Source organism: Idiotropiscis lumnitzeri, chromosome 1, assembly GCF_059441095.1.
Source record: "Idiotropiscis lumnitzeri isolate Australia: NSW breed Sydney's pygmy pipehorse chromosome 1, RoL_Ilum_1.0, whole genome shotgun sequence".
In the NCBI taxonomy this organism is placed as follows: Eukaryota; Metazoa; Chordata; class Actinopteri; order Syngnathiformes; family Syngnathidae; genus Idiotropiscis; species Idiotropiscis lumnitzeri.
Genome location: NC_142391.1, coordinates 6371605 through 6392202, shown reverse-complemented (window position 1 = coordinate 6392202; position 20598 = coordinate 6371605). Strand labels below are relative to the sequence as shown.

The window sequence follows — 20598 nt, the reverse complement described above, 5'->3', positions numbered from 1 at the left end:
CTGAAGACGATCCGCGAGTTGTAGTTTATTAACACAAAGTTAAACTTCAACCTTTTATAGAGATTTGGAGCTTTGGGTCGAGTTTGTTCTGCTTTACTGAAGCTTGACAAAAGCCGTTTGGTTAGCTTGTTGACTGATTGTATCATACATTTTTTCGGCCAAATGACTTTTATTAGTCGCCATGAAATATCGCTTTGGTTACTATCACTGTGTCCACACGCAACAAAATGTTCTTTAAAAGAATAGGGCAGCTCATAATTTTTGTATTTACGAGACGAGCATGTCACAACAACCCCGGAAAATAAACAATTTTTACCACAAATATTGTTTCACACAATAATATATATATAGATATAGATCACAATATCCCACGATATCACAATACAGAACACTTCAGAGAGACTTTAAATTTTTTGCTTGATGATTTCAGAAGAAACGGTGTTACCGATATCAGGTATCGATACTCAATCATCACTATTTTATTTTTACACAGCACACACATACACAAACATTTTTTTTCAGATTATAACAAATTTTCTTGTTTATTGATTTACAGTACTTCTTTTTAATCATTCAAATTAGATAGGGTTGTTCACAAGATTCTACTCCAAAATTTTTTATTCATGGGCCACAATGGGTTCGAAAAGGTGACAGACGGGCCGGAACAGGACCAGACTGCTGGAGTGTTTTGTTTAAGCTCACCTCATTGTAGAAAAAAAATCCCTATAGCAAAAATATGTTTCAATTTTAAATGAAAATGAACAAAAGAATTACAGCAAAATATCAGTCTTGGAGTGCACCTCCTACTGGGGACACATCAGAATTACAAAGAAATTAAAACATTAACAATGTTTGTTCATTTAATTTTCTCAAATTCGACGGGCCGGATTAAAATGCTTAATGGGCCGCAAGTGGCCCCCGCGCCGTAGTTTGCCTGTGGCTGTTCTACTCTATTGTGTGTTAAATTTAGCAGACTTCACTTTGCAGGAACTTTTATAACTGTTCTTTTTATATTAAATATGTAGAATTTTTACTTATCTTATGTTCAATATATTAATTGTATCATCATCACGTGCGTTTTTGTTCAGATTTAGGTGAACACTTATGCCTGCTAGGCTGCTGTTTTGGAATTATAGTGATAATCGTGGTACTAAGAAAGCACAGCTTTGGTTTTATTAATTTTTTTAGGTGCCACTTGGTGGAAAAAGTTGAGAACCACTACTGTAGCGTGGCACATAACAGTACTTAATACTGACACGCACTATAATATTCTGGTGTATTTGAGATTACGTAGAAACGATGTAGGCATCCATACGATGTCACCTCCATCCGCTGAGAAGCCATAAAATGAGACTTAAGCATGTCAACAATCCCTCTGTTATACGGTTCACGTTGAAGAGCGGGGAGGAGGCCGAGCTTATAAAGAGGATGGCAGACGCAGCAAACAGACTCACTCGGTGTGGACAGTGATCAGTTAGTGTGCTATCATGTCCCGCTCTCTGTGCATGTTGCTCGCTCGGCTGCTTCTCGTTAGCTCCGGTCTTTTGCTCATAGGTAAGACACTCCAAAATTTTAAAAAGTCGTATTATTTTTATATATATATATATATATCATATTATATATATATATATATATATATATCATATTATATATATATATATATATATATATATATATATATATCATATTATATATATATATATATATATATATATATATATCATATTATATATATATATATATATATATATATCTATCATATTATATATATATATCATATTATATATATCATATATTATATTATATGATATATATATATATATATATATATATATATATATATTATTATGTATATTTTTTACTAATTGAAATATATTTTTTATTCCGATCCTATTTAGACACTGTCACCATTGACACCAGCAACAATCATCCATCAAGCGAGACAAACCAGGTCTATACATCCATCCATCCATCCACCCGACACGGACGTTCTCATCACTATTCCACACAGCTACCATAATTTATAATTATATTTAGTCATTTATATATTAATACAATGCAATAATGCATTTTTAATTACATAATGCTTTCAATTTTTTTTCCGTATTGCATTTTATTTTTTTTAATCCCAAAACACATTTTTTGTTGTCTGTTTTTTGGATTAAAAATCAAGTGATATTGGTAATGTAGAATTTATGAGTGTCCAATCAGCTGCTATTATATCACATTTATTATACTCCATTGTTTTTAAATTTAAACAGCAGCTCAAACAGAAGTTTGTTTTTGTGATTAAAAACGAATTTGTTTTAGTATTCTTAATAAATTAGCATTATATTAAAACATGTAGTTTAATATCTCTAGTACTTTTAACATATAAAATTTCATTTGAATCAATTACAAAAAATTGCAAACAATGTCATGTCTTCCTGACACAGCATAGCGCCAACTACAGCTCCGGAGGACTTATTCGATTATTATTTTTTTTTTCTCTAAGTATCGGTGGCTAAGTATTGGCAGCCACCAAAAAAACCCCACGATACCTGGTATCGGTGCTTGCTGATCACTAGTTTCTATTTATCCAACACAAACACACACACACTGACAACAAAATACATTTGATCCAACTTTTGATTTATCCACCCATCCGTAAATGTTTTTTTTTTTGTCTAATGATAAAAATGCATTGAATGTGTCACAGGCAGAAAGCTACATGCCATTTCTCTGCTCCCCACCGCCATCGCTGGCCCCATTTGATGCGTCTTCAGGTAGGCAGTTACTAATCAACTTTTTTTTCTTTTTGTTTTTAACGCTTCCATTTTGCCCTCCATTCTCACCCCAGTTCACACCGTTCGACCTGCTGATGTCTCAGCGCTTTATTGGCTGAGCACGTCGCTCTCTGGCAGGTACTGTTCACACGTGGAATGATGATAATTAAACGAGCCATTGGTCATTCTTTAACCACTCTAACTCATTTGTTTACTTAAAAAAACCTGCCTCACTAACAGAGTCCTGTTTTCTCTCTGTAGGGATGTGACATCTAAGATTAGCAGTCGAGTGGCCGGTAAGTGGAAAAACGTGGGTTTGTGTTTATCAGAAATACAAAATTGAGAATGTAAAGTGAAAGAAGAGAGTAAAAAAAACTCAATGAATTAAAATTGGAAGAAATATATTTTTATTTTATTATTTTACGCCCAAAGAAATTGACATTCCACAACCAAATGACAAAATTCAAAAGAAAACGTAATTGTAAATCTTTAATTTACAATATTAACAAAGTAATAATGACACAACTCAAAAGAAACAACATTGACAAGTGTTCATTTACTAAAGTAAAAAAAGATTCCAAAAAAGAAATATTGAATGCTTTACTTAAATTAAAATAATAGCAAAAATGTAAACAAACAATGTGTTTGAATGTCATTCTCTTTGTCTTAAGTTGTAATGAGTTAATGCATTAAAAATAAATTAATTAATAAATAAAAAAAGAGGGGAAAAAAAGCCAATTTAAAAAAATCTATTCTTGTCTGGTTAAATAATCGGTCAGGCCCTAATTTAAACTATAATTTACAAAAGTAAAGATAAATCCATTTATTAATTGTTAATTAGTACATTTAGAAAAACACTTTTCACAAATCGAAGATTTAAAAAAAAAAAAAAAGGAAAATATAAATATAAAATCAAAGTTTCCAAAAGCAAAAACAAATGTCCAGTATATTTGCAGAGCTGTTGTCCATGTTCAACCCAGCGGTGATCACTGGTAATGTGGAATCCCTGTCGCAACCCTGGTAACGGACACACACACATTCAAACGACAACTTACAGTTATAACCAGTGAATGTGTTGCAGGAGTTTGCAGCAAGAAGCAGAGGACCTTTCTCGCTCCTTGTCAGATCAGGTAGATACTGAGCCACACTAGTAGGACACTTTGTTTTATCATTTATTTACTCAATTTATATGAATCCAAGTCAGTGCTTTTCAACCATTTTCGATAAGCAATCAACGTCTGTTTCCACTGCTGAGTTAAATTGAATGGGATTGTGCTAAGTACGGGCGGCACGGTGGACGACTGGCTAGCACGATGGCCTCGCAGTGCAAAGGTCGTGGGTTCGATTCCAGCTCCGGCCTTCCTGTGTGGCGTTTGCATGTTCTCCCCGTGCCTGCGTGGGTTTCCTCCGGGTATTCCGGTTTCCTCCCACATTCCAAAAACATGCATGGCAGGTTGATTGGACATTCTAAATTGCCCCGAGGTATGAGTGTGAGCGCGGATGGTTGTTCGTCTCTATGTGCCCTGCAATTGGCTGGCAACCCGTTCAGGGTGTCCCCCGCCTAAGACAGCTGGGATAGGCTCCAGCACGTACGCGACCCTTGTGAGGAGAAGTGGTTCAGAAAATGGATGGATGTGCTAAGTACAAAAGGGTGCGAGCTAATGCTGGGTTATTTATACCCAGCACAGTTGAGGATTTGACCCAGCGCATTGGGTCAATAATTTGATCCGAAAAGGCTACAAGCTAGCCATAGTCATGAGTTAAAACTATCAAGAAACCAGATTATCAGTATAGTTTTGGTTCAAAATTATACTTCACGCTAAGAACGGGTCGACTAAAAATAACCCAAATTGGGTGAAAGGGGACTGACACACTTGAAGGGGTCATTAAAATTTGTCTCAAATCAATAACCCATGAATACCCCAAATTGGGTTGTTTGGTTCAAAACAACCCCAAAGATTTATCGTTTTGTACACTCCAACCACCCTGCACGAAAAGAGGCCGTTTTGTGGCTCATTTGTTTGACCCAATTTTTGGGATTAGATAAATAACCCCAAAAGTTGAGCCTGACCTTTTTTTTTTTTTTTTTTTACCCGTATTGGGTTATTTGTGAGATACCAGTTTTAGTTTAATTTTGTTACCAAGATGTCGACACTCAATTTGTTACCCAAAAAAATGGGCCAAGTGACCAACTCACCAAACAACCTCCCCAAATGCTTTTTTTGAAGTATAAGAACCTAAAAAAAATGGGTGTTTTGTACAAAAAAAGCAAAACTAATTAAAAAAAAATACTACAAAATCAATAAATAATCCTTCAAATTAATAATAAAAATTAAATGACAATAATGACTCACAACAACAAGAGCGATCTCAATTTTGTTGCCATAGGAGTAAATATTAATGCTCAATGTCTTGTGTGTTTGCAGGTTTCAGGCTGGAAGTTGATGCTCCTGTTTGTCTCCACGCCTCACACGTGTGCCAGTTCAACACCAGTATGATTCTTTATTACAGCAAAATACTACAAATTCTTGAGCCACTCAGAATTAGAGTGAGCCGCCCTTTTTTTTTTTTTTTTTGAGCAATTCAGTTTTTGTGGCCAACACGCATTGGCTGCTTAATATTTGTTCAAACATGATACTGTATATACAGTAACATACACATCTACTAAATTTAGGATTTAAGTCCATATGATGATGATGATAATGTTGTGTCGCAGGTTGATGCCATCGTTGGAGAAGTGGGAGATGCTCTGCAGATATTGCAAGAACGGGTATTGTCCTGATCCAGTTCGTTTAAAGTGTGCACCTAATGTAGTGGCCCATCAGTGTAAATTTTGAGCAAATACATATTTTCTTTAGGAGTAATATCATAAATGGTTATCATTATAACCGGTTCTATTTTTTTTTTCAGCTGTGTTAATAAGGAACAATTATTTTGTGCTTACTTATGCAAACAGTGAATGTATATTTTATACTAATAATTAGGGAATGTATTTTATTTTTTCATCTAAGAAATATTGAAAAATTTGTATTATTTTCAATAGAAGTCTTAAGATGTTTATTTGATAGTTTCATGAAGGTACTGGCATTTTGGACCTAATTCAGAGTCCTGTGAGTGTATGTTTAAAAATACAATACAGAAATATTCATTTTAAAATGACTTATTATCATTAAAGCTCTAAAATATAACTGTTCAAAGTGATAGTAAGTCATATTTTAATGTTCCTAATGTAGTGTCCTGTGACTGTTAGTTTTGTCCAAATAATTTTCTTTACTTTTTTAAAATTAAATATATTAGTATGCTTACCGGTAAAGGTATAAACTTTATTATTCTTTTCAATTGTTTTAATAATATGTAGTTATTCAAACATTCGTCATGGAAGTGTATATATTGAGCGAATTATTAAAACAATATTAGTGTTGTTCTAAATAATTTATTTTATTTTGCATGCAATGAAATGAATAGTTTAGCAAATATTTGTTTTATAATGTTCTCTGTGTCGTTTTTTTTTTTACCTGACAAAGTACCCTGTGAATGTGATGAAAATGTTTATATTAACAATTGATTTAATGCAATATAACTGAAATAATTATACATAATATATTTATTCCTTTATTTTTCTTTCATGAATATTATTTTTCACAGTTGCGTCAGACTTTACTTCACATTGTGGTCATCAACTCCAATCAAGCAACAGACAAGTACGTTCCTTATCCCCCCCCAAACTATCACAAATATGTATTTTAAAATGTGTTAGTAGCAGTAAATATAGATGATAAAAATCTGTCTTTTTGTTGTAACAGCACATGCACAAGCCCTGAAAATACCAAACTAAGTAAGGCCACTCTTGTGCAAAAAATGCAGGTAAGGCAAACATTTCCTAGCCAATGTACTTTTGGAATCTAATTTACCATCAATTTGTTCATTTTATCATTACCGCTAGGATTCCCTAAGCATTGTTTTGGAACGCGCCAAATGGCATCACAGCGTCACCGCCGTGCTTCAGCCAGTACCACTTATCCTGGAGGACACTTCCAATCCGGTAAGCAAGCACACAATGAAGTCAGTCTCAAACACATTCTAATGTATGAGAATTGTGTGGACTGGATGTATCTTGTTTTTCCATTCAGGACGACATGTCAAGCAAACAGGCTGTGCAGCTGTGGACAAATATGGTAACAGCGATACCTTGCTTGTAAAAAAAAACAAAAAACAAAAAAACAAAGCTCAAAGTAAAAGTAAGGTGAACCTTTTATTGAGCTTAGAGGAAGATAAGATATAAAGATTAACATGATGAGCACAGCAGATTGGATTTCTCCACTTGGCTGAATTGTGAGACTGCAAGAGTGGGGAACGTGTGTTTCCATTTTTTGTGTGGCTGCTAAAGGTCATGTTGATAGGTATAACTGGCTTTAGGGTATTTTTTTTTAATCTTTTTTTAAATCTCTAGCACAAGTCAGTCTTGGGAGGACACTTGGCAATGGCTGAGGTTAGCCAAAAATGTCATGAATGGGCTCTTAATGATTTTTGTGGGTCTGCTCATGGTAGATATGCCAACAACATTTCAAAAATTTCAAAGTGTCGAGAAGTAGTTTAGCCAATCAAAATGACCGTATAATGGCCAATCAAATCGTCCCTGTCTTTTCAGGCATGGGTTCTTTTACTTTCTTTCTCTCTTTTTTTTGTGGGTCTACTCATGATAAACGTGCCTACCAAATTTCCTGTTGTTAAGTGAAAAAAAAAATCAGTATGTGCTCATTCTGGTTTTGTGTTGTTTCAGCTTCAGCCATCATCCGTCGCTTCAGAGAATGTCACTATCCCCTGTCCTACTCAGGTGACGGCACCAAAAACATAAATCATTAAAGTTCACCACATAATGGACTAGAAATGTCACATGACTCTAATACTGATGCAGGATCGACCCTTCCTAAGGACAGAGGTGAACTCCCCCAAGGGCAGGAGCAGAGCTATTTGGCAAACAGATCCGGTAATTATTGAACTTTAATAAAAAGAATATCTTATTAAACACGATCCATAGTAATAACAGTAATAATAAATATCTGTATGTATGCATTTGTGTATAGCGAGAATAAGGAGAGTCTACAATTGTGTTTATTCGTAGGTGCCACAAGGTGGTAGCAAAGCACTATTTGTATCTCAATGAAACTGCTTCCTGATAGTGAGATCAAGATGCCGGCCAAAAATAAATAAATACTTTTATTGATTTGCCACAGCACTAAAACAATGAAAAAAAATGTTCAATTGATAATATATACGAATTGACAAGTTAGCCATTCTAAAATATTGTTTTATCATTGTCTTATTGAAGATAGTTTATTTTTTTTGTATTAACATTACAATTATTTTTATTGAATTTGCCATCGTAATAATAATTAATAAATTAATAACATGCAACATACAATGCAATATCCCAAAATAATGTGCTATTTATTTTTGTGGTTGCAATCTCTCTAATATTAATTCACTTGGGAATACCAAATGCCTCCCTCAAATCGATGCCTCAGTACTGAATATTTTGTAGGTTATGGGCACTGCGATCCCCTGCAAGGACCGCCGTCCATCTCCAACAACACCAAACTCAGGTACCAAATATCATATTTTCTATAAATGTATACGTAGCGACGGTTGAAATAATGAAGCTTTACAGGTGGTCCAAAGTTTCTCCTTTTAATTCCGTACACAAAACCTCTTACACCGTAAGAGCGAGAAAACATGAGTTTCAATTATCTCTATACATGCTAAGTGCACTTAATTAAACGCATATTCTAATCACAAACATAAATCTGTTGACAGATAAACACAAATATTCACTTTATTGCCACTTTCAACCGGGCTAAGTATCTTTAAATGATCAATCTTGTCGTCTTAGAATCATTTTTTTCTTTCTTCCGAATCGTCTTCATACGCACTGTAAATCGCCATCAATTCAGTCGTTATCCACTTCCGTGTTTCTTCAAAGTAAAACTCCCGCCCAACAGGAAGTCAAAAGAAAAGTCCGTATTGCAAAACAAATTCGCTAATAGGCCCATAGTCCTTTACAGTATATATGACCCAAACATTGGGGTATGAATGTCATTTGAATGTCATGTGCAGTTCATAAGCTGAGACCAGCTGACGTCAAGGTGGTGGCTGCAGTTGGCGACTCTCTGACAGTAAGTCAAGTCTTATGACCATATTTTATTTCATTACATCATATATTTCACTATTACAGACACCACAAGAAAATGATATATTTCAAAAAGTCCATCAATTCCTCAATGACCGATATTTTGATTGATTTGTGTTCTATGATTACTTTTGCGTAGGCTGGCAATGGTGTGGGCGCAAAGTCAAACAACATTTTGCTGGTCATCAACGAGTACAGAGGACTGTCCTGGAGGTAACACAAGACATTAAATATCATTTTTCATTTCAATCATAACTGCCTCTTTTGTCACTTTTTCAGCATTGGCGGTGATGAAAACATCACCACGGTCACCACTTTGCCAAGTATGTACCAGTGTGCATGTCGCGCACAATATAGATATGATCTCCGGTGACATAATATCTCGTTTGTGTGTGCTGTGCAGACATCCTGAGGGAATTTAACCCCTCCCTGACTGGCTTCTCTCAGGGAATCGGCACGCAGTACTCCCCCACAGCCTTTCTCAACCAGGCCGTGGCCGGAGCTAAGAGTGGGTCCGTATGCATCACTCAAATATATACATGAATATATATAAGAAAAAAAAAAAACATCTTTGCAGGACTTACTGTACATTCCATTCGACTCTACCATGAAGCTGTTTTATGTTTTCAGGGATATCCTTGAACAAGTGCGCATCTTAGTGGACATCATGAAAAACGACACGGTAAGAAGTGGTTAGCACAATGGTCTCACAGTGCAGAGGTCGTGGGTTCGATTCCACCTCCGGCCTTCCTGTGTGGAGTTTGCATGTTCTCCCCGTACCTGCGTGGGTTTCCTCCCACATTACAAAAACATGCATGGCAGGTTGATTGGACGCTCTAAATTGCCCCGAGGTATGAGTGTGAGCGCGGATGATTGTTCGTCTCTATGTGCCCTGCGATTGGCTGGCGACCCGTTCAGGGTGTACCGCGCCTACTGCCCGAAGACAGCTGGGATCGGCTCCAGCAACCCCCGCGACCCATATGAGGAGAAGCGGTACAAATTATGGATGGATGGATGTGTAAGATTATGGAGTGGACTCCCACTATGAGCTCAAAAATCTCGCGAAAATCTGAGTGCAGTTCAGTTTCACCGTTGACGAAGTAGCGTCATGTAAAGGCTATGTAAGCCTGCGAGTGATTTCATTTTCGTGCTCTCATACTTAACTTGTCCTGCTCATGTTGTTGAGTGCAGAGAATCGACTTCCACAACGACTGGAAAGTGATCACCTTGTTTATCGGGGGCAATGACATATGCGACTTCTGCTCCGACACTGTGAGTATTCAACTTTTCAACATTGTGTGTATGAGGGACATACTGTGGTTCAGAATTACTCTACCTCTCACACATACATGACTGAAATAATCTCACAGGCTACACGTCTAAAACAGTCAAACACTACTGAACTGCTCTCACGACTACTGAAACACTCACGCACTACGGAAAAACCCTCATTACCTCTATTGCAGGGGTGGGCAAACTATGGCCCGGGGCCACATGCGGCCCGCTAAACGTTTTAATCCGGCCCGCCAAACTTGAAAAAAATGAAATGAATAAACCTTGTTCATGTTTTATTTTCTAAATATTCTGGTGGGTCAAACAGATATTTTGCTGTCATGCTTTTGTTCATTTTCATTTAAAATTAAATGTTTTTTTTTTTCTCCGAGGATGTGAGGTTACCAAAACACTCCACCCATCTGCTCCTGGTCCGGCCCCTCTGTCAAATTTTAGAACCCATTGTGGCCCGCCAATCAAATTGTTTGCCCACCCCTGCTCTAATGGAATACTCTCTCACACACAACTAAAATGTTTTGGGTCAAACACAACTGAAAGAGTCTCACACTCCTTACTGAAACGCTCTCTCACCCACTGAAAGAGCCGCACGCGCACCACTGTAACACTCTTTCAAACTCCTGAAACCATCTCACTCAACGACTGAAACACTCTCATTTACACTGTATGGTTTTGCTCACACTCAACCGAGACACTCTCACACAAACTATTGAAATGCTCTCATGCTACTAAAACAACCTCACACTCACTAGTGAAACACTCTTACCCCCCAAATTAATTATTCTCGCACACATCACTCCTGTAATTCTTTCCTGTACACTACTAAAACACTCTCAGGTGTTACTGAAACACAAATGAAATGTTTTTTGCTTATATGAAGCACTCACAGGCACTACTGAAATGCTATCACATGCCACTGAATTACTCTTACACATCAATGACTTCTTAGCTCATATACACTGCTGAAACACTCTCACACACTACTACAATGCTCAAGCACTGCCGATTTTTCTTTACTCACTCTACTGAAAAGCTCTCACATACACAACTGAAACACTCTCACACACACTACGGAAATACTTTTTTTTTTCTCTTTCCGCTCACACATTTTTCCATTAACAAATACTAATGAAACACAAACATTCTCATACGCACAAATGAAAGCCCATTTCAGTTGATTTTATGAGCGGGTTATTCAGTGTGATGTGTGAAATAATTCCACTAGAGTGTGTGAGAGGATTTCAGAAGTGTGTATAAGAACATTTTAGTCGTGTGCACGAGAGGTCTCTCTGTTCTTCACCCTTACGTTCTTCATCTCTCACCCCATCACAGGTAATCTTCTCCCCCAGGAATGTGGCCGAACGCATCCGTCACGCTCTGGACATACTCCATAATGAGGTGTGTGCTACACAACACACACACACACACCCCCACACACACACACGCTTCATTATTACCCAAAGGCAAGCTTAAAAAGACACTTTTTATGACCTTTTAGGTGCCACGTGCGCTTGTCAACCTGGTGGAGCTGTTGAACATTATACCGCTGCGTGAGCTGCATAAAGATAATTCGCTGGAATGCCCCACCTGGTTTGTTAGGTCAGTGTGGATGCTTGATTAATGTCGAGGGATATTTATAGCAATGTTGGAGAATTTTTCTAAACATTGATTAAACACTGATCAGTCACATATTTTCAAATCTAAAAAAATATATTTAAAAAAAATAATTTCAAAAAATAATTAATTATTTACATACATATTAATTTTCAAATGAAAAATAGACAAATTTAAACACTCATGGAATCACACATTTGATGCTTAATGAGCCAAAGTCTCGCTATATTTCCCGATGGCACACGTGATGTTAATCTGAGTTTTGTTTGACTTTTGAGGCAATTTTGAGAAAAGTTCTTGGGACTTGACATGGAAACATGCCCGACGTCTGGTGGTACAATAAATAAAAAAATACAAAATCCAAAGACAAACCAAAACAATTATGACGTGAGCTGACATGAAGCTTGTTCTTTTTTTGTGTTTTCAGAATGGTTTGCCCGTGCATCCTGAAGCCAAAGGATGACTCGTTTGAACTCCGAAAGGCAGAAGAATTCAACAGAGCTTATCAGGTCATTACTGGTCAAGTAAACTGACGCCAGTCCTTCTCATTGATACTTAGCACATGAACTTCCAAAGTCATTTTTTTTCACAAACCTTCGACAGGTATCGAAACTACAAATCATGAAAGTTTCTGGGATAAAAACAAACAATTATGAGTAGATTATAGTAAATTTGGCTCATTACTTCTAATAACGAGGCACGGATCTCACCTACTGGTGGTTGTTTATCAGTAAAGCTGTTCCCAAGTTTGTCATTTAGAATGGAGTATCAGATGCTCCCCCACCCTTCCCTGTTAAAAAAAAAAAAAAACGGAAGTGAAAGTAAATATAAGTGCCCTTCTTTGCCCCTCTGTGCCTATTCCCAGCATGCAATGCAACAGCTGGTGGACTCCGGGCGCTACGACACCCACGACAACTTCACCGTCGTGCTGCAGCCTTTCTTCAGGGAGGTTTTCCTTCCGACGTTGCCGGTGGGAGCTGTCACTGTTACGTTGCAAATATTATTAATTATGCTAATCCGCAATGGTTTTGCTCTCAGGACGGAAGGCCCGATCGCTCGTACTTTACACCCGACTGTTTTCACCTGAGCCAGAGAGCTCACACGCTGATGGCCCGAGCACTCTGGAACAACATGGTAGGATTTTAGTTGAGGGCTTTTTTTTTTAATTTATTTATTTATTTTTTATTATTTTCAATCCCTGTTGTTTTGTGCAGCTCGAGCCAGTGGGGAACAAGACGTTTACACAAGACTTCATGGCTGAGATAGAACTGAAGTGTCCCTCTGAGGTAATAACATTGTTATTAATCAACAATATCTCATAATTATAATAATAATGATAATTACTTCGAATATGAGTACTATAGTGGATATTAAACTGAGATATCACAGTTAGAAGTTGTGTGTTTTACAATTTGATGGAAATTCCTGGCTCAATTAACAAGCAATCACTTGTTCGAAATATGTATTGAAATGATTTGAAAAATGTGGCCAATCTCAGTACCTTTATGATTTGAATCTTTTTTTCTCTCATCATTTTTAGACAGCGCCCTTCTTTAGAACGGCTGTTAACAGCAACTACACATTTCCAGGACCTCCACCGACTCCTGCGCCGGTTACTGTAAGTTATCTTCATTAATTTATACTCGATCTAACGTTAAACAATCTCTTTGACCTTCATGCTGGCCAATTTGTGTCGCCTGGCTTGGTTTAGTTTTGAACCATTTGTCATTTCCAACTTCTGCTCTTTAAAGTCCCCGTGAAGTTAAAATAAATGTTTTGTGAATTTGACACACTATTGAAAAGTTTGAATAATTGAAATGCTGCAAAATTAGGCTAAAAAATCAAGCCGTTCTCTCCGCTCTGAGATATTGTGGGCATGACCACTGAATACGTAAATATGTCTAGCATCTTTCTTATGCCTACTATATCCCACCGGGATATAATATATCCCACCGAGTTGTAGCAGGGATTTTCCATATCGCGACAACGAGGCACTCTAAATCGCAAAGTCCTGGTCCCTATGATTAGCTGTTAAGCCAGGCTTTCATTCTTTTAACTCATTCTCCTCCAAGCATTTCGGCCTTCTTTGCTGTGTCATGCGCTCACGCACGGCCAACAATGAGGCACTCTAAAAATTAATGTCTTTCTTATCCTAATGACATGAACTGATGTTAGTTAAAAACATAGTAAAGAGAAAAAAAATGTAACAATTTCTCGAAATGGAAACAAGCTGAAAGTGTAGTAAACTCTGCCAAGGCCTGAAGGTTAAAAAGAGTTCCGCTATTTTGTAGAACTGGGGCAGCAACTTCATGTGTCTTAACACGGGACCCTCTGACTCAGTGCCCACTTCAGGTACCAACCCGATGCCGTTATATCATCAATTCTCAACCGCATGTCCAATTGTACGACAATTGTTGTTAGCTCATAGGGTCCGGCCGGCTGACATCAAGGTGGTGGCGGCTTTGGGCGACTCCATAACAGTGAGTTTGCCAACAAGTACAACCAAACGCACCATTTCAAACGCCAAAACAGATTTTTGGTGCGTTTTAGGCCGGCTTTGGTGCTAAAGCGAGGAGTCTACTGCAGCTCAGAACTGAATATAGAGGCGTGTCATGGAGGTGAGACATAATGTTGCAGTTTCACTTAACCACTTACGTTTGATTGGCGAGTTTCTTTTGAGTTTACCCCCCTGTCAAGAGAACACAGGAAGAACTAGAGAACACACAGGAAGTCCGCCATTTTACTTTGACAATGACATTTTCTGATCATTTTTTGTCTAGCCCCCGAAAGCCAGTATCACTTAACTAATTTGTCATTTGATTGGCATGTCTATCATGAGTAGACACACAAAAAAGTCTCATGAACCCATGCAAAAAGACACAGAAACGATTTTGGTATGAAGTGGACATATAATCGGTAACTCAGCGCCACAAAGTCATCTTATGTATAATGAAGAGCTCCCCCTACTGTCAGGAATATATAAATGCAACAACTAATCTCGCTCCTATTCATCACTGCTGGCAGCTTTAATTGACTTCATGTTTCCCCCCCATAGCATTGGAGGCGATAAAAGCCTGGAGACTGTGACCACGTTAGCCAGTAAGACATCCTTCCTCTGCTTATAGATGCAACAATGACACCGCTCGGAGTCAAAGATGAGCCCATGTTGCACTTTTGTCCCCCAGACATCCTCAGGAAGTTCAATCCGAACATTAAAGGAATGTCAAAAGGTCAAGGGAAGAAGAGGAGCGGCTTCAATATGTCTGCAACGGGAGCCAAAGTTTCGTGAGTTCTGCTTTTTGTTTTTTTGTTTATTTATTTATGTACTGCACACATTTATAAAATAATAAAACAAAAAAAATTGTCTTCAATACAGGGGAATTTCAGGACAAGTCAGACGCCTGATTGAAATGATGAAAAATGACACTGTGAGTTTTGTATTACGCAGTAAAACATTAAATTGGTGAGTGTTAAAAATCACCCAAAACTTTTAGTATATTTTTTTTAAAGCACAGATAATAATTCTATGTATTTTTTAGTTAAGTTTATTTTTAAATTAATATCTCTATTTTTATTTATTAAAATAAAGCTTTACACCATGAAGGTAATATTTAAAAAAATACGCATATTTAAAAATTATTTTGAAATAAAACGCGCTTTTTTTTTTTTTTTTCTCCCAACCTTTCCTCATGAAACCAGACAGTGGATTTTGCCAACGACTGGAAGCTGGTGACTCTCTTCATTGGCGGCAATGATCTGTGTCAATTCTGCAACGACCGGGTGAGACGCTTTTAAAAAATTCGTCATCACAGGAAGTACATCACTCCCTTCTTCGCTCTATCCTCACCCTCCCTTTTATTATGACAGCTCATTTGTGCTGTGAGATGATATCATTCACCGAAGCGACTCGATCGGAATAATGGTGCTTTTGTGACTCAGCCGCCTCCAATAATGTTTTGATTGTGCCACAGTGAGATGTGAGCAGACACGGCGTCCACTGAGTGCTTCGGTTCTGTCGCCTTCCAAACAATTGGCTCACACCGCCACCCTCTTCCTCGCCATCTTTTTGACTTTCAGTCTCCATCAGCATTCAACATAATAAAAAGCTAGTTTGATTTTGGTTGGGAAGACTGGAAAACGCAATTTATCCCTCGTAAGGAAGAGGAGAAATTGTCATAGAGCAGCACAGTATGCGGTACGGTACAGTGATACCCGACTTGCGAGCCCATTTTTTGTCTTGAGTTACAAGCGAATATTTGAGTTTAGAGCTTAGACGCGGACACCAAATTTGTCAAAAATGGTATAGAATACAAAAATCTGCTAGCCTAATGCTAACACGCAATGGAAAATGCTATAGAGGGGCTAATAAAACTAGCATCGATGTTGTGAGTAGTTTAAGCAACGGATATTTGAAAACAGACGATACAACAATCCACATAGGCATATATTCTTGATCCTCTTTGAAAAATTTGTAGTATTACTGCAATTTATTGCGCTAGGGAGAGGCAGTCTCCTTTGCGTATTTATTCTATATGAATTATACTGCACCCTAGTGGCCAATGTGTACACAACAGGAGGAGTACCGCAATGTCAATGGGCATTGAGGCATGAAATCTTGAAGGACGACGCGTTTTATTCTTTGCATTCTATTTAATTATGTTGAGTATAATTCTGTATTCTTTGAAAAAAAAAACTTGGTGTTCTTTGGGGCTGGAACAGTTTTGAGGGATTTATAATTCGATACGGAATACACCCATTCTGACAATTGGAATTTTTTTTTTTGTTGGGTTTTTTTCAGATTTTTTTTTTGTAAATTTATTTGAAAATGTAAAAAAAAAAACAACAACTCACATTTCCATACATATTCTTTACATAGTCTATGCTATGAAGCAAGTGTCAATTTTGTAGTATATTTTCTCATTTTTCTATGTTTTAAATAATGTACTTTTCTGAATGAGAGTGAAAAAATAATTTCTTCCATTTTAGAATAAGGCGAAAAATAACACGAACCTCGAGCCACATGTTACGTCACCGCTTTATCTAACCACATTATCGTTCCAGTAAACAAAAGTCTTCTCCGCAGGCCTCTTTGTCACCTCGGAACTTCAGCCAACATCTGATGGCCAGCTTGGACATACTGTACGAAGAGGTGAGCTAAAATGCTAAAACAAGCAGCTATGCTAAAAATATGGCGTCGCTAACAATCGTGAGCGCACCCGTTTAGGTTCCCAGGACCATCGTCAACATTCTGGAAATCCTGCAGATCGAAGGCCTGCGGAAGATCAAGAGGGACAGTCTCGGGTGCAACGTGATACAACCGTATGCTCGTCATTTTAACGACTCTGTATCAGATATCTAAACAATTGCTAAAAGTGCGTGTTCTTTGTTTTTGACTGTTCGTCTTCAGATTGGCGTGCCCGTGCTTCTTACTACCGGGAGACGACTCTCTGGAGCTGGCCGAAGCCAAAAGGATCAATCGGGAAGTGCAGGTGTGATCTTTTTGGCCTTTGTGATTCACAAATGATGGCGCAAGACTGTAGGAATGTGAAGAAAAAGATGACACATTGGATGAATTTTGATCAATTGAATCCGTCACGTCGCGTTTCACCGGCCTCTTGTGAAAAACATTGACGAGTCTAAAGTCAGCTGGGATGCACTCCAGCTCGCGACGACAGAGGATAATCTACAAACTGGATGAAGGAAGTTTGGCCAAGCAAAGTAGTTCATTTGTCATTTCTCCTCCAGCTCGAAACGGAGAGAGTGGCATACAGCGGTCGCTATGACAACAGGGAAGACTTTGCCGTGGTCGTGCAGCCCTTCCTTCGAAACTCCATCATCCCTTTGAATGCTGTAAGTCGCCTCCGCACACATTGAGGATCGTTCAATCACAGTGGGAAGTAACTAAGTGCAAATACTTTGTTATTGGACTTAAGGTTATTTTCCAAGTACATGAAGATCATTAGATTTTTTTTCAAGACTTCTTAGTTTTACACTACATTTGAAAACAGATATCTGCATTTTCTACTTCCTACTTTGTCAAAATAGGCTCGTCACTTTTTTTCAACCTCGAGATGACAACCCAATGTAAGAAAGATTTATACAGAGCGAGGTAATAACTGAATAGTTCACAGTAAAAAAAAAATAAAAATACTTTTACTTTTGGACTTTTAACGTTTCAAAGTCTGTCCTTTTTTTTTACTTTTCCGCACTTAAAGATTTTTTTTACACAATTATATACATTTCTAGGAGCAGATGGATGGAGTGTTTTGGTAACCTCACCTCATCAGAGAAAAAAACCCATTCAATTTTAAATGAAAATGAACAAAAGCATTACAACAAAATATCTCTCTTTGACACACCACAATATTTAAAAAATAAAACTTTAACATGGTTTATTCATTTCATTTTTTTCAAGTTTGGCGGGCCGGATTAAAGTGTTTAACGGGCCGCATGTGGCCCCCGGGCCTTTGTTTGCCCACACCTGTACCAGACGGTCAGGAACAAACTTGGTGTTTTGTTTTGTTTTTTACGTTTTTTTTTCCCATTAATATGAGTAACGTTTGTTTTGGTTTAAGTGACACTCCTCTGCGGCTGAAAACAAAAAAATGGAAAATAAAAGCGAGAACTAACTTACAGCCTATCGTCAGAGCATTTAGCTTGATTGTGTCATTTCTGCTAAGTCATGTAGCTCGCTTTTCTCCCGTGAAAATGTTTTAGGAAAAGGTTCAAACAAGGAGCGCGTATCAACAAAAAGCCTACTAATAAAGCTGTTAAAAAAACATTTAAAAAATCACTTTTAATGAGATAGATACATTTTGTCTTGGGAGAAGTAACTTCAAACAACAAGCACACGTTTTTGCATTTTATTTTATTTATTTTTTTTATTCTCATTTGCTTTCAACTCATCAGGACGGCCGACCCGACGTCACTTACTTCACCGAGGACTGTTTCCATTTCAGTGAACGGGGACATGCCAATATGGCCGTAGCCATGTGGAATAACATGGTGAGTCAAGTGGCACCTCATTTAAGTGGAAAAGGAAGCTAACCCACTATGTAATAAAAGCAAAAGTACTCAAAAGTATTGACACTACTCTATTGTTAAGTAGAAATGCAGAAAAAAAAGACTTGTTTCTCCCCTAGTTGGAGCCCGTGGGCAAAAAGCAAACATTCAACAATTTCACAAGTGGCCGAGATGGCATCAAGTGTCCCACGGAGGTAAGAAACTCATCCGCTTATCGGGTGGATATATTTGTGATATACAAAAGTGGAAAAATTATTTCTAAACTTTTCCACTATTGATGTGATAACTCAATTCATTTATTTTTTCTCTTTGTGAGAGCGCCAGTGAACGTAAACAATAATGTGGAAGTAAAAGTGTGCACACCCTCTTATAATTGGGGATGAGGCTGTGTTCAGAATTAACCAATCACATGCAAAGTCATGCTCAATGGGAGTCGCTACAGACCTGCTAGCATTTAAAGTGTCTCTGATGACTTATTTAACCTTATTTTGGGTTGGCACATAAAAAGAGTGTCTTGTGCAGCCACTGTATCCAAAACAGTAAAAAAAAATGTTTTTTTTTTTTTAAATCACAAAAAAAAAACTGTCATTTAAACAGGAGTGTGTCGACTTTATATTCGTCTCCCATCATAAAATGTCGGTGTCCTTTACATTGCAGGAGCATCCTTACATCTTCACAAAGGTGAACAGTGCCGCCAGTATGCCCTCAACTCCCTGCCCCGAGGGTGTCCCGGTATGGCTCGCTGCGGTGCTCGCCGTCGCCGCCCTCCTGTTGGGCTGGGCCCTCACCTGGCTGATGCTCACCTGCAGAGCCAAGAGGAACAAGAGGAGCATGACCACAACAACAACAAAAGTGGAGATGAAAGCCTCTTTGTTTTAAATCAAGATTAGGCAAATAGAGTTCTGTAATATGCGTTATGCATTAATTCAGCCATTTTATTCCCTAAAATTGATCATTTGAAATGTATTTATTCATTTTTTATTGATTTTTTTTTATTCATTTATCTTATTCAATAACTGGTTATTGATTTGTTGTAAATAAAAAAACTTTACCTACATATTTAACATTGTTTTTATTCTATTGGATCAATAATTGGTCATATTACAAATAAATGTCTTGATATTTAAAAAAAAAAAAGCTTCGTCTGTTTTACGAATCAAATGTGGCACTTGAGCTCACACTTTTTCCCTGTTTTAAAGCAAGGTTTGAAGGGTGTTTATTATTTTTTAAAGGTGTGTGGTGCGTCTGTGTGCGTGTGTGGGTGTGTGTGTGTGTGTGTGTGTGGGTGGGGGGGGGTGTTGGGGTGTGTGTGCAAAAAATGAAATGAATGTAAAATGTTAAAAATTTGTATTACAATTAATAGATTGTATTTTTTGTAGGTGTTTTTACAACTCATTGAAAAAACAAAGACAATTATTTGAGTTAATACAGATGATTTATTAAGTCATTTGTGAATGTATTTCAATTTATTTCACTGTCCATGGGATCTTGCTAGGATTTGATCTGTTTTTTTTTTATTTTATGATGTGTTAAATAATAATTTTGCATGGCTTTTAAATGAACGCTTTATTACCCTTTTTTTTTTTATTGCAAAAAAATTATGTAAGTCCTTATTTTGTATTTTCTATTCTGATTTCGGTGCGTTTTCACATTTAATACAGTATATCAGAAAAATGAATGATCATGGAATGTGTCAATTGAAAAACGTGAAAATGTACC

General features: G+C 37.3%; 1 protein-coding gene across 1 annotated transcript; it reads left to right on the top strand.

Moving 5' to 3' along the window:
• Positions 1 to 1460: 1460 nt before the first annotated feature.
• Positions 1461 to 19917, top strand: LOC148342993 (phospholipase B1, membrane-associated-like). Its single transcript, XM_088313648.1, has 43 exons — positions 1461 to 1554; positions 1899 to 1951; positions 2699 to 2765; positions 2840 to 2903; positions 3027 to 3061; positions 3722 to 3785; positions 3847 to 3895; positions 5192 to 5257; positions 5482 to 5535; positions 6411 to 6466; positions 6569 to 6629; positions 6709 to 6807; positions 6896 to 6940; positions 7546 to 7599; positions 7681 to 7752; positions 8308 to 8368; positions 8880 to 8938; positions 9092 to 9165; positions 9232 to 9275; positions 9356 to 9464; positions 9583 to 9634; positions 10144 to 10224; positions 11575 to 11640; positions 11741 to 11841; positions 12284 to 12365; positions 12722 to 12826; positions 12895 to 12990; positions 13071 to 13142; positions 13397 to 13474; positions 14148 to 14208; positions 14278 to 14336; positions 14407 to 14474; positions 14912 to 14955; positions 15042 to 15141; positions 15233 to 15284; positions 15556 to 15636; positions 16940 to 17005; positions 17081 to 17175; positions 17264 to 17345; positions 17602 to 17706; positions 18766 to 18861; positions 18999 to 19073; positions 19537 to 19917. The coding sequence occupies exons 1-43, from the start codon at positions 1488 to 1490 to the stop codon at positions 19756 to 19758; spliced, it is 3192 nt and encodes a 1063-aa protein (XP_088169774.1). The 5' UTR covers positions 1461 to 1487; the 3' UTR covers positions 19759 to 19917.
• The last annotated feature ends 681 nt before the right edge of the window (positions 19918 to 20598 follow it).

Bases quoted from the DNA above. Each gene is read 5' to 3' on its own strand.
- LOC148342993 (XM_088313648.1), top strand. From the start codon at position 1,488: ATGTCCCGCTCTCTGTGCATGTTGCTCGCTCGGCTGCTTCTCGTTAGC. The intron at 8,369-8,879 runs GTACCAAATATC...TGTCATGTGCAG, and splicing joins TCCAACAACACCAAACTCAG to TTCATAAGCTGAGACCAGCT. The intron at 11,641-11,740 runs GTGTGTGCTACA...ATGACCTTTTAG, and splicing joins TGGACATACTCCATAATGAG to GTGCCACGTGCGCTTGTCAA.